Source organism: Lytechinus pictus, chromosome 14 (assembly GCF_037042905.1).
Source record: "Lytechinus pictus isolate F3 Inbred chromosome 14, Lp3.0, whole genome shotgun sequence".
Classification (NCBI taxonomy): domain Eukaryota; kingdom Metazoa; phylum Echinodermata; class Echinoidea; order Temnopleuroida; family Toxopneustidae; genus Lytechinus; species Lytechinus pictus.
In genome coordinates this window covers 11,401,071-11,413,690 of record NC_087258.1, presented here as the reverse complement: position 1 = coordinate 11,413,690, position 12,620 = coordinate 11,401,071, and the positions used below count along the sequence as shown (strand labels likewise).

Below are 12,620 nucleotides of genomic sequence, written 5' to 3'. Positions count from 1 at the left end.
GTCATGTTTGACCTGGGGCGCCAAATTCATGTATCGGATGGGGGGCGCTAAACTCATGTTTCACATGAGTTTGGCGCTAGCGCTTGCATCAAATGCTTAGTTAGATGCCCATCCTGTTCATGATTACCAAAAGTGCTTAAAAAATCAACATTTTATGTCAGAATATTAAAAAATTTCATCTCGCTCTTCGCGCTCGCCTCGATTGTTTAGTTAGGTGACAATCCTGTTCATAGTTTGGTTTTTTTTAAGTGCTTGAAAAGGGATTGAGCATCGTCAACCTGGCGCTGCACAGCGGCTGCCGGGCTCACGATCGATATTGGCAAAGCAAATTTTCGGAGTATTTCATAATAATGAAATATGGATTTTCATCTTTTTCTTTTCATCTTTTTTTTTCATCTTAGAATGTCCAATGTTAGGCCTTAATATAAAAAAATTTCAGCTCGCGCTTCGCGCTCGCATAAAATATTTCATTACATACTCATCCTGTTCATGATTACCAAAATTGCTTAGAATGTCCAAATTTTAGGTCAGAATATCTTTTTCGGCTCGCGCTTTGCGCTCGCATAATTGTTAAGATAGATTCCCATCCTGTTAATGGTTACAAAATGTTCTTAGAATGCCTAGTTTTGGGTCGAAATATAATCATTGTTAAGCTCGCGCTTCGCACTCGCATATAATGATTTGTTAAATCTCACCTGTTCATGATCAACAATAGTGCTTAGAATGTCCAAATTGTATGTCAGAATATCAAAAATTTTCAGCTCGCGATTCGCGCTCGCATCAATTGGTTAGATAGATACCCATCTTGTTCATGGCTGCAAAAGGTGCTTACAATGATCAATTTTGTGTCTCGAAATATCAAAAAAAATTCAGCTCGCGCTTCGCGTTCGCCTTAAAAGAATTGTAAGATACCCATCCTGCACATGATTACCAATAGTGCTTAGGATGTCCAAAGTTTAGGTCAGAATATCAAAATTTTGAGCTAAGGCTCGCATCAACTGTTTAAATATACGTATATACCCATCATGTTCACGGTTACAAAAAGTGCTTAGAATGTCCGATCGGGGAACATATAGATAAATACATTTTTCGCCCCCCCCCCCCCCCATTGGCGAAAGTTGGATTCCTCCGTGGTAAAGAAATTACAGCTCCCGCTAACATAATTTTTGTAAGGCCTACTCTGATTAAACTAAACTAAATTGAAACCCCAAAATACTTAAATTCTATGCTTTCTGGTCGCATTTATTCTTTTCAAACAGTGGTATTACAACATATTCATGGATATTTTTTCGCCCCCCCCCCCCATTGGCGAAAGTTGGATTCCTCCGTGATAAAGAAATTACAGCTCCCGCTAACATAATTTTGGTAAGGCCTACTCTGATTAAACTAAACTAAATTGAAACCCTAAAATACTTAAATTCTATGCTTTCTGGTCGCATTTATTCTTTTCAAACAGTGGTATTACAACATATTCATGGATATTTTTTCACGTGATTATGAAATAAGATATTTCAACATGCATTTAAGGCACATATGTTTGCCTGGCGGGGCGCGCCATTTTTCGAAAGGTTTGCAGGGGTTCCAAAATTAGTTCGGGCCCCCGGGTTGCGCCTGTGTATAGACTCCCAACTTTAAGTTTCTCACTTATATTAGGGAATAATTCTACCCAAACTGCTTCTACAGTATTATTAGTTAGATCATTTTCTATCACTATGATGAATATCATTTTTTTATGTACTAGCATACTCCACCTCCTCTCATACCACCCATTCTATCACGTCCTATCATCAACAGAGATGCATATATTGATGCACCCTACACCGTGTATAGAAGATCAGAAGTGGCTGGATATATCATAATCATTCAATAGCAAAAGATATACAATATTAGATTATTGTGATCAAACGCATGAGAATACATTGGTGGTAGTTTGATACATAATTCATTTATATTTTATAAGAATGGAATAAGCTTCACAAAACAGAACAGAAATCGTCAAATATGGCCCTACTTCATTTTGTACTCTATTGACACTGATAGCAGATCTGGCGAATAAATTGCGCTTGATGCTTATACTATAATTATTCTTTTTAAAAGGCAAATCTGAACTACTCCTTTGCTGTCAATAAACGTGACCTCATGCTCTTCAAGCATCAATGCATGTTCACAAAGTCATTGTTCACGGCAATATGATTATTATATTTCAACGCTGCCACTGTGCACAGATTTTTGTGCATTCATCAAAACAGGTTTTTATCTTGCATACTACGATGGAGCACTGGTGTATACAATTTATTCGGAACTTTGCTTACATTTTGATCACAGGATTAATCTGAGTTTAACTACTGCCACCTCATGCACCCGGTAGACTGAAGGGACATTACCTATCATGTTTGCGTTGACATCATCCGCTTATTTCAGACAAGGAAACAAGAGGAGAAACCGTTTGTAATATTGATCATTAATATTCAATAGACAAACTAGATACCATCACGTAAAAGCCAAGGTTGACCTTCATGACTGTTAAATGCCGGACTGAAGCCACTGTGACGTGTATAAATCTGCTTATCTTGTTAAGGGGATATCTTGTTTCTGTGAGCATGTGGTCGATGGTAAACTGCTAATAATAACAACAATCCCGAAACTTGTATATTTTGGATGTTTTAATTGCAAGAAATTGACTTTGCAATGCTGAATATCACATATTACCGGCGGCGCCTTCGCCTTTGGCCGGTTCTTACGTGCATGTTCTTGGTTGGTTTCACCATCGCATTCGTCACGAGATCCAGAGTTGAACCCGACACTGTGAACGAGCTGACAATCAGTTTGGACATTCGTGCAAAATCACAAGCCAGTCATCCAGACGTCCACAATTTCCATGGGTCGATTGAGGAGAAGTTAAAATACCTTCGACTAAAATCCATATTCCTCGCTGGGGAATGGAAGTCGGACCTTTTGTCATCATATCACAAACCCTACCCTGCGAATTGTTCCGCCATCTTGTCTGGTGATAAACTTGCCATCGCAGAAGGAACTTTAGTGATCAGAGATCGCAGATCGATACAAATGCCTGGTAACGAAGAGGTCAACGGTTGGACATCAGATTGTAAGGGATATAAGAATAGACGAAAGTACCCCACCAAGTCATATTCCGACGAGGAACAGAATTTTCCAATTGCTTACATAATATCAGTGATAAAACATGGAGCTCAAATCGAACGCCTTTTTCGCGCCATATATGCACCGCAGAATTTTTACTGTTTTCATATTGACAGAAAGGCGCCGCGGCACCTGCACGTGACTATCAAAAACCTTACGAATTGCTTCAACAATGCCTTTATCGCATCGAAGTCTGAATACATAAGATATTCGAGACTGAAGGCAGACATGAGCTGTATGTCTGATCTCATGTCTCATGAATGGAAATATGTCATCAATCTCGAAAACTATGATTTTCCGCTGAAAACCAATCTGGAAATCGTCAGGCAGCTGAAAGCTCTTGACGGAAGAAATGACATTCCTGGTGTACATCCAGAACAAAGTGATTCTTTCGTAGGGAGAACGCTATATCACCATGAAGCCATCGCTGGAAGATTGAGAAAGACACCGAAGAAGAAAGACCCCCCACCCCACTCTGCTTTGATCTATCTGGGAACCCCTTATTTTGCTGCCTCGAGGAAGTTCGTCGCATACGTCCGCACCAACCAAACCGCAATGGATCTCCTGGACTATCTTTCGGATTCATCGAGTCCTAGCCGGTACTATTGGGTAACCGTCAACCGATACCCGGGTGTACCCGGAGGGTTTCCCAATTCGACATGGGCAACGAGTCTCCGGCTTATCAATTTCACGAATACCACTCATCCTGCGCCTTGCATTGGCCAATGGGTGGATAATACTTGTATCATTGGCCCAGGGTATGTTCCATATCTTTCTACCATGCCCTATCTTTTTGTGAATGGCGTCTACTATGATATAAACCCAGTGCCTCTGCAGTGCCTGGAAGAACTACTCGACTACAGAACAAAAAACCCGGAAAGCATTTACGATTTCGTGCCGGACTTCCCGGCGACTAAATTATTTGATGTTTCTTCCAATCGAAAGCCACCAGATCACCCTAAACCACTCAAATGAACATGACTTCGTTATATATTATTTGATTTTAATGCGATTATCAACTATCAATATAGGCCCTATAGCAAGGGCCCAGAAAAATGTCCCTTTTGGGGAAAATGTGGCTCTCGCCGGCAAGGCCATGATGTCAGTCTCGTCGAAAATAACAATTTATGCAAAGTGGGGGCTATCACGGATCTCACGGCTACAGGGGCGGGAGGTAACCCAGTGCCTTTTCTTCTGTGATATCATTGGCGGATCACCCAGGGGCGGGCCGTGCATGGTCCTACCCTTGATCTATATCAATGTTTCTTTGTATAGTTCTCTCGGACTTCATTGCCTAGGGCCCGTAACAATGAACGCGTAGCAATTGATCATGGGGTTGATCATAAACATTAATCAATGCAATCATTCGTAAGAGGCCTGCCCCACGATCAATCGTTATGCTGTCGAGGGTGAGCGAATTGACCATCAGCTTCATTGACTGTGTGTTATTATAAGCTATAGTCTAAAAACATAACATTTGATATAACTTTTATATACAGGGAATGAATTGTTTTGACATATTATTTGTTTATAGGTGAACTGAATTGGTTTTGAGAGGGAAAATGTACTCGTTTTCTTTATTATGGTAGTGATTTGGTGTCTCCCCATTCTTATGGACCTACAGGCCTATTCCAAGACTACACTGCTGAGAGTGTTGCATAATGGTTAGGAACCTGGCCAGATTTGAAGATATGATGAGTAGTTTAGGACTTGAGACGATGCTGCCAAACAATGAAGGCTGTTGGTTCGTATTAGCCTCAAGGTATGACGCCCTATACCCATTTCTTCAATCGGCACACTCTCGAATTGTCTAATCGGGGAACAACAGCGGTCAAGTTCCTAGTACGACTGCGTGCATAACTGCAAAAAAAAATCATGCTTGCCTCGAACTCAATCTACGATAGAACACATCTTGGTCCAGTGTCTATTCAAAGATTGAACTTTGGTTGTTCACTCATTTACGTGGTTTACAGTATTCTTACTAAACCAAATATGATTTTAACAAAGCAGTAGAGGTTTTAAACATTTTTTTAATGGTTTTCGATGTATATAGGTCGATAAATAGAAAGTATGCATATAGGCCTACACAGTAAAAAAAAATAGCACGCTGTTTAAGCCTGTCACTCTAACAACAAGTTGGTTAAACTTTTTGTAATTGTTTAAACTTTTTAAACAAGTTGTTTAAAAGGTTTAAACAGTTGTTTTAAAAGTTTAGATCCTGCCCCACGATCAATCGTTAAGCTGTTAAGGGGGAGCGAACTGACCAATAGCTTCATTGACTGTGTGTTAATATATCTTTTGATATAAATATTAACAATACAGAGAATGAATTGTCTTGACATATTATTTGTTTATAGGTGAACTGAATTGGTTTTGAGAGGGGAAATGTACTCGTTTTCATTATTATGGTAGTGATTTGGTATGTCACCATTCTTATGGACCTACAGGCCTATTCCAAGACTACACTGTTGAGAATGTTGCATTATGGTTAGGAACATGGCCAGATTTGAAGATATGAGTAGTTTAGGACTTGAAACGATGCTGCCAAACAATGAAGGCCGGTGGTTCGTATTAGCCTCAAGGTATGACGCCCTATACCAATTTCTTCAATCGGCACACTCTCGAATTGTCTAATCCGGGAACAACGGCGGTCAAGTTCCTAGTACGACTGCGTGCATAACTGCAAAAAAAAAATCATGCTTGCCTCGAACTCAATCTACAGTATAACACATCTTGGTCCAGTGTCTATTCAAAGATTGAAATTAGGCTGTTCACTCATTTACGTGGTTTACAGTATTCTTACTAAACCAAATATGATTTTAACAAAGCAGTAGAGGTTTTAAACATTTTTTAAATGGTTTTCGATGTATATAGGTCGATAAATAGAAAGTATGCATATAGGCCTACACGGTAAAAAAAAATAGCACGCTGTTTAAGCCTGTCACTCTAACAACAAGTTGTTTAAACTTTTTTGTAATTGTTTAAACTTTTTAAACAAGTTGTTTAAAAAGTTTAAACAGTCGTTTAAAAAGTTTAATTAGTTGTTTAAAAAATTTGAACAAAAGTTGTTAGAGTGACGGCTTAAACAACGTGCTTAAAATTTTAAACAGCGTTTTTACAGTGTATAACCTCTACTTCAAAATTAATATTAAGCAAAAAAGATCTGAACTGCCAAAGTGAAAATATTATTATGAAAACAAATTAACATGAATAATTCGTTCAGTGGAAAGATTATTTATCGATCGTTTTTAAAACTTCAAACATGACATGCAAAACACTTTGAAAGTTATCAAACGTACAATGGACTTAGTGATGTAAAATCAGTTGCAAATTAAAAAAAAATTCTACAATAAGATTGTTGAATAAAAAAAATGTTAATAGGTTTTAAGCTTATTTTACCTTAATTGGTGACAATTATATCTTGCTAAAATTTTCCACCAGCAAGCAACATTTTTTAACGGAATTTTACACCTGCATAATCAATATTTTATCTTCTTGGTTTCTACAAATAGGCAAGAAATAATTATTTCAGATTTTTAAGAAAAGATGTGACAAAGTTAATAATGTAATACCCCAGTTGACACTAAAATTTGTTGCTGACCAATTGTTGCTGACACCTTTGATAAGTTATTGTTGGATGTTATGAAAGATGCAAAAATCACCCCCACTGTTTAAAAGTGATAAGCTTGATGTTGGTAATTAAAGGGGAGGTTTACCCTGATAAAAAGTTTATCGTGAAAATAGCAGAAAAAAATAATAAAGAAAATATTGGTGTGAAGGTTTGAGGCAAATCCACCAAAGAATAAAGAAGCTATTCATTATATACGAGCAGGTTCCTCACATAATTATATATATATCGTATGGTACAAAAAAACAATGAAGTATCATTTTCTCAGAAATATTGAAAATAGTTTTTATTGTGCCATCAGTATATCAATAAAGAAATCATTTCGCACCCGCTTCTGAAAGAAAAAAAAACATGAGTCACTACCAACCATAAAAAAATGAAATTTATGGATTTCATATACATAATATATGGGGCAGCTGCTCGTATATGACGTCACAATTCAAAAACTTTAAATTCTACAAGCTTTCTTAATATTTGGTGGATGTTCTTCACAAACTTCACCGATTTCTTTTATTATTATTTTTTGCTATTTTTACAACCACATTTCTGCCAGGGTGAACTTCCCCTTTAATGACCAAATTCCTTCAGTCTCTAGACTACGGTATTGTATTTGTTTTGTAAATATGTATACTCAGGGGCAGCGGAATGATTTTGAAAATAGTAGGGATTCCATGCAAAAATTGACAGCTGGTAATGTTTACGTTTTTTAACACCTTAATTGAAAAATGGGGCTAACCCCCCCCCCCCCCCCCTCGGTTCCTTGGCCCTGATATTCGTATGGCTTTTTTTAAAGAGTTGTCATATTTTCTTCCAAGCTTCCAGTTTGGCTTCAGGAAGAAATGTAGTACCGTCAATTTACCCCATTATTAATTTTTTGTTTTTTCTATTTTCCTTCCATGTCTAATTGATTTTCTATTTGCACTTTTTAAATCTTTTATTTGTTTTGTTTTTTATTTTTTTAGATACTATAGGGGTATGATATACTGTCATGATTGTATTAATTTGTCGCAAAGTTTCTAAAGATAATAGCTTAAGAGCTTGACCCCATTGTAGTATTCTATTTATTATCCTATTGAACCTTCTTTATTACAGTTTGAATTTCATATAATATTTTAATCAATTATTGATTGCAGGGAACTCGCGTAAACAAGCGATGCTTTCCAGTGAGTTCCCTTTTTTCATTTCTGTTATTTATGTTCTGCTTTGTTAATCTGTTGGATTTTGAAATGAAAAATAATAATAAATTCAATCAAAATCAATCAACAGTTGATCCACCTTCCAACCAACAATTTTTCACAATTGTTAAATAACCCTTGTTTGTCATTTTTAAAACAAAATGTTCAAAAAAGTAACAACGTTTGTTGAAAATTGTCCATTTTTGCAGTGAGAGTTTATTATACCATTTGAGTAAGACAAAAAAAACTTGACACCTCATGCACAAATCCCTGATATATAAGGAAAAATATGTCATGAATGCATAAAAATTATTTATGGCAAGAAAGAGTATTTTCCCCAAAATAGTTTGATACCCTTTTTATGTGGTATGTCTCCATGCTTGGATAATCAGTAGGTATTCTTTGCAAAGATGTAAATTTTGATTTGCACCAAAATAAGGCATGACTGCAAGAAATGAATCCAGATGCCAATGATATCATTTATGGTGCAGATATAAAAAGAGCAGTTTAAGGAAACTGTTGGTAGCCTATAACGATGCTATGAGAATGCTTCTTCAGTTACCTAGGCACTCTAGTGCTAGTAGAATGTTCGCTGACGCTCATGTACCTTCATGTCAAGCCGTTCTTAGAAACCTAACTTTTAAGTTTATTGAGAGAATTGACATTTCTGAAAATGCTATTGTAAATATATTGGTTAACCCCTTACAGAGCAGTACGAGGTACACCTCGGAACTGTGGAAGCGTTGGTATGACAATTTGTTAGCAGAGTCATAAGTAATTAGTGGTCTACTAATATTAGTCTGTATCCCGGGGGGGGGGGCACTCAGTATATAATGCATAGTGGGTATATGCCGCGGAGGGGACCCCCATTTTTGTCTCACCTGCATAGCAGAGTGAGACTATAGGCGCCGCTTTTCCGACGGCGGCGGCGACGGCGACGGCGGCGGCGGCGTCAACACCAAATCTTAACCTGAGGTTAAGTTTTTGAAATGACAGCATAACTTAGAAAGTATATGGACCTAGTTCATGAAACTTGGCCATAAGGTTAATCAAGTATTACTGAACATCCTGCCTGAGTTTCATGTCACATGACCAAGGTCAAAGGTCATTTAGGGTCAATGAACTTAGACCATGTTGGGGGAATCAACATCAAAATCTTAACCTAAGGTTAAGTTTTTGAAATTTCATCATAACTTAGAAAATATATGGACCTAGTTCATGAAACTTATACATAAGGTTAATCAAGTATCACTGAACATCCTGCTTGAGTTTCACATCACATGACCAAGGTCAAAGGTCATTTAGGGTCAATGAACTTTGGCCGAATTGGGGGTATCTGTTGAATTACCATCATAACTTTGAAAGTTTATGGATCTGATTCATGAAACTTAGACATAATAGTAATCAAGTATTACTGAACATCCTGTGCAAGTTTCAGGTCACATGATTAAGGTCAAAGGTCATTTAGGGTCAATGAACTTTGGCCAAATTGGGGTATTTGTTGAATTACAGCCATAAATTTGAAAGTGTGTTGGTCTAGTTCATAAAACTTGGACATAATAGTAATCAAGTATTACTGAACATCCTGTGCGAGTTTCAGGTCACATGATCAAGGTCAAAGGTCATGTAAGGTCAAAGAACTTTGGCCACGTTGGGGGTATTTGTTGAATTGCCATCATATCTCTATAAGTGTATTGGTCTAGTTCATAAAACGTGGAAATAAGAGTAACCAAGTATCACTGAACATCTTGTGCGAGTTATAGTAGTTTTCAAAATCAGCACTGCTGCTATATTGAATCGCGTGATGCAGGTGAGACGGCCAGAGGCATTCCACTTGTTACACTCAAATCTCCGTTCCAAGGCATAGCATTTTTGTCTTATTGAGAAAAAGAACAAAGAAAGCCGCTCCAAAGAATAGCATTTTCTTCTTAGCGAGAAAAAAAGAAGAAAGATATCCGCTCCAAAGCTTCGCATATTTTCCGTTACGCCGTTCCGGTCGCAATTTTGGTAAAAGGCGGCCGCAGAGCGCTGTCCGACCATCGCCTCTGCGCTAGCGCGCCCGGTAGTCGTGCCGCCTGGCTAGCTGCATGCACGTTCCATAGGGATACATACGCACTCAAACGCAGGCGACCCGTTCCAAGGACCCCCGTTTTCACAAACATTTGTAGTTCCGAAGCCCGTTCCGAGGACCCTCCTTTTTACAATTAGCCCGCTCCAAGGCCCCCGTTTTTTTGTATCGCCCGCGGCACACACCCACTACTATTTTGGTCGAGTGCCCCCCCCCCCCGGGGTCTGTATCTTTGTCTTTTTCGAGACAAGTTACTCATTTTGCCATATGTAAATATTTCCATTGTACTATTCACTTACTGCTTAACCACTTGTTTTAGGTATTCATTGTTTGTTCCTAGTTATTAGTGTGATTTGTTTTTCTCCTTTTTGACTGTTTATACTTTATTTGTTCTTTGTTTATTCCAGTATTATCTTTGTATCTTTGTCTTGATGTATATTACATGTATGTTATTTGTTGATATGGACCTCTGCATATGCAGCTGTGTCTGGATTAAAGCCTTGAATTGAATTGAATTGAATGGAATTGAATTGAATAATCCTACTTGAGTAACTAAACATAATTTGCAAATCCCTTATCAATGAAATTAACTTGAGAATTTATACAAAAAAGGGTTTATTAAACAATATAAACTATTGAAAAGGTGTTTCGAAATGGATTTTAGTGCAACCCTTATAGAATTATATGACATCACTGACATCTAGATTCATTCATGCCTTACTTTGGCGCAAATCAAAATTTGCATCACAGCAAAGAATACATCCTGATCATCCAAGCGTTAACACATACCACATAAATATGGTATCAAATTATTTGGGGCGACATACTCTTTCGGGACATACATTTTAATTATGGGTTCATGATATATTTTCCCTTAAATTGAGGATTTGTGAGGTGTCAAGTTTTTTTTATTTTTTTTACACACACGGTATTACAGATGCAGGGGCGGTGGAACATATTTTCGGGGTTTTTCTTTTTTTTTGGGGGGGGGCAAAGCCAAAAAAGGGGACTTATATGTCAAAATTGGCATTTTAGTGCAAACGGATATTTTCACCATGAGATTATCATCTGCGTGAAGTAGTTGTGTGTTTTGTAGTAATTAAGTTGAGCAAAACCATTTTAAGGGATTTCTGATTGACAAGATTTCTAGTTACGCTCAGACGCGAGTGAGCGTAGCGAGCGAGCGGTTTGGAAAACAAAATCAGCTGTAAGTCTAATAAGTAGTAAAACTCGTTTTTGGTCAATTATGGCGCTAATTTCTGTTAACAAGGCATCCTTGCATGATGTTGCAAGCGCGAATCGCGAACGCAAACTTTTGGACATTTCCTGAAGGCCTATATAAGAACGAGACATGAAAATAAAATATTCCGAGCAGTTTTTGTCGTCATTTGAAATTGTGTATCTAACTAAAGAGTTGAGGCGAGCGCGAAGCGCGAGCTGAAATTTTGAATATACTGACCAGAAAAGTAAACTGTTAAGCACTACATTTAGTGACTCATGAATGAATAGGATAAGTATCTTATCAATTGAATAATGCGATCGCGAAGCGCTAGCTGAAAATTTGTGATATTCCAACCTCAAAACTAGTCATTCTAAGCTTTTTTGTAACCAGGAACAGATTGAAAAACTTACTAAACTTAATGATGCGAAACGCGAGCCGACAATGTGTGGAAATTCTGAGCATTCTTGTAACCATGAAGAGGATGATTACCTTACTTAAAATAATTGATGCGAGCGTGATGCGCGAGTCAAAAATTTTGTGATTTTATAATATAAAATAATAATGTTTTACTTCAAAAAGGGTATTTTATTTTGAAAAGGGGGCATTTTCCGTTTTGAAAAAAGGTTACTTTTTTCCTTCGGGGATTTTTTTTGGGGGAAGTGCCCCCTCCCCCGGTTCCGCCGCCCCTGTACAGATGTTAAAAACTATAAATGAAATCAATCATGATGTGCACAGGAAGCATCACTGATCTGTCCAGATTCTCGTGGGCAGCATCATAAAGAATTAGTGCGCCCTCTCCCGTATATTCTATTACACTGTGCAAAATATCGAGGAAAGGTATAACCGTTGTAAAATTTGCCTATAGCAAATTGGCTGATCTTTGCCGACAATATTATATTGCTCCCCAAACAAAACCAATCTGAATAACGCCCGTTAAAATGGGGGAAATTACTCATCTCTCCTAATAGTCTACGTTTTCACTTTTTCAATTCGATCAATACGCAATTAATGGCATAAAAAGCAATTATATACAATTAAATGGATGGGGATCACAATAAAAACACAAAGTAGATATTCCACTTTCGCTTTGGTTTTTGGCACGTCGAACCCTATTCCCTCAATAAGAGCCCTATCAGCCCCTTCAACCCCTGCCCCCACCTACCAACTATATCCACAATTACAAGACACCAGCCAACTTTTCGTTTTTGGCTTCATATTGAATCTGCATGGGGGTGATTTTGTGAACATGCATCTAATCGCAACGACGATATTAGAAATGAGTTCCTGGAAACGGTGCCCCTTCCCCTTAACATTTTGAAGAAAAGGCTACACCCGTGGATCCCCCCCCCCCCCTATCTCCTGAAACCT

The 12,620-nt window shown here is 37.9% G+C and overlaps 1 protein-coding gene across 1 annotated transcript; it reads left to right on the top strand.

Annotated features, from left to right (window-relative positions):
* Nucleotides 1-2,239: 2,239 nt before the first annotated feature.
* Nucleotides 2,240-8,038, top strand: LOC129276253 (N-acetyllactosaminide beta-1,6-N-acetylglucosaminyl-transferase-like). Its single transcript, XM_064109898.1, has 2 exons — nucleotides 2,240-4,527; nucleotides 5,370-8,038. The coding sequence occupies exon 1, from the start codon at nucleotides 2,689-2,691 to the stop codon at nucleotides 4,132-4,134; it is 1,446 nt and encodes a 481-aa protein (XP_063965968.1). The 5' UTR covers nucleotides 2,240-2,688; the 3' UTR covers nucleotides 4,135-4,527; nucleotides 5,370-8,038.
* The last annotated feature ends 4,582 nt before the right edge of the window (nucleotides 8,039-12,620 follow it).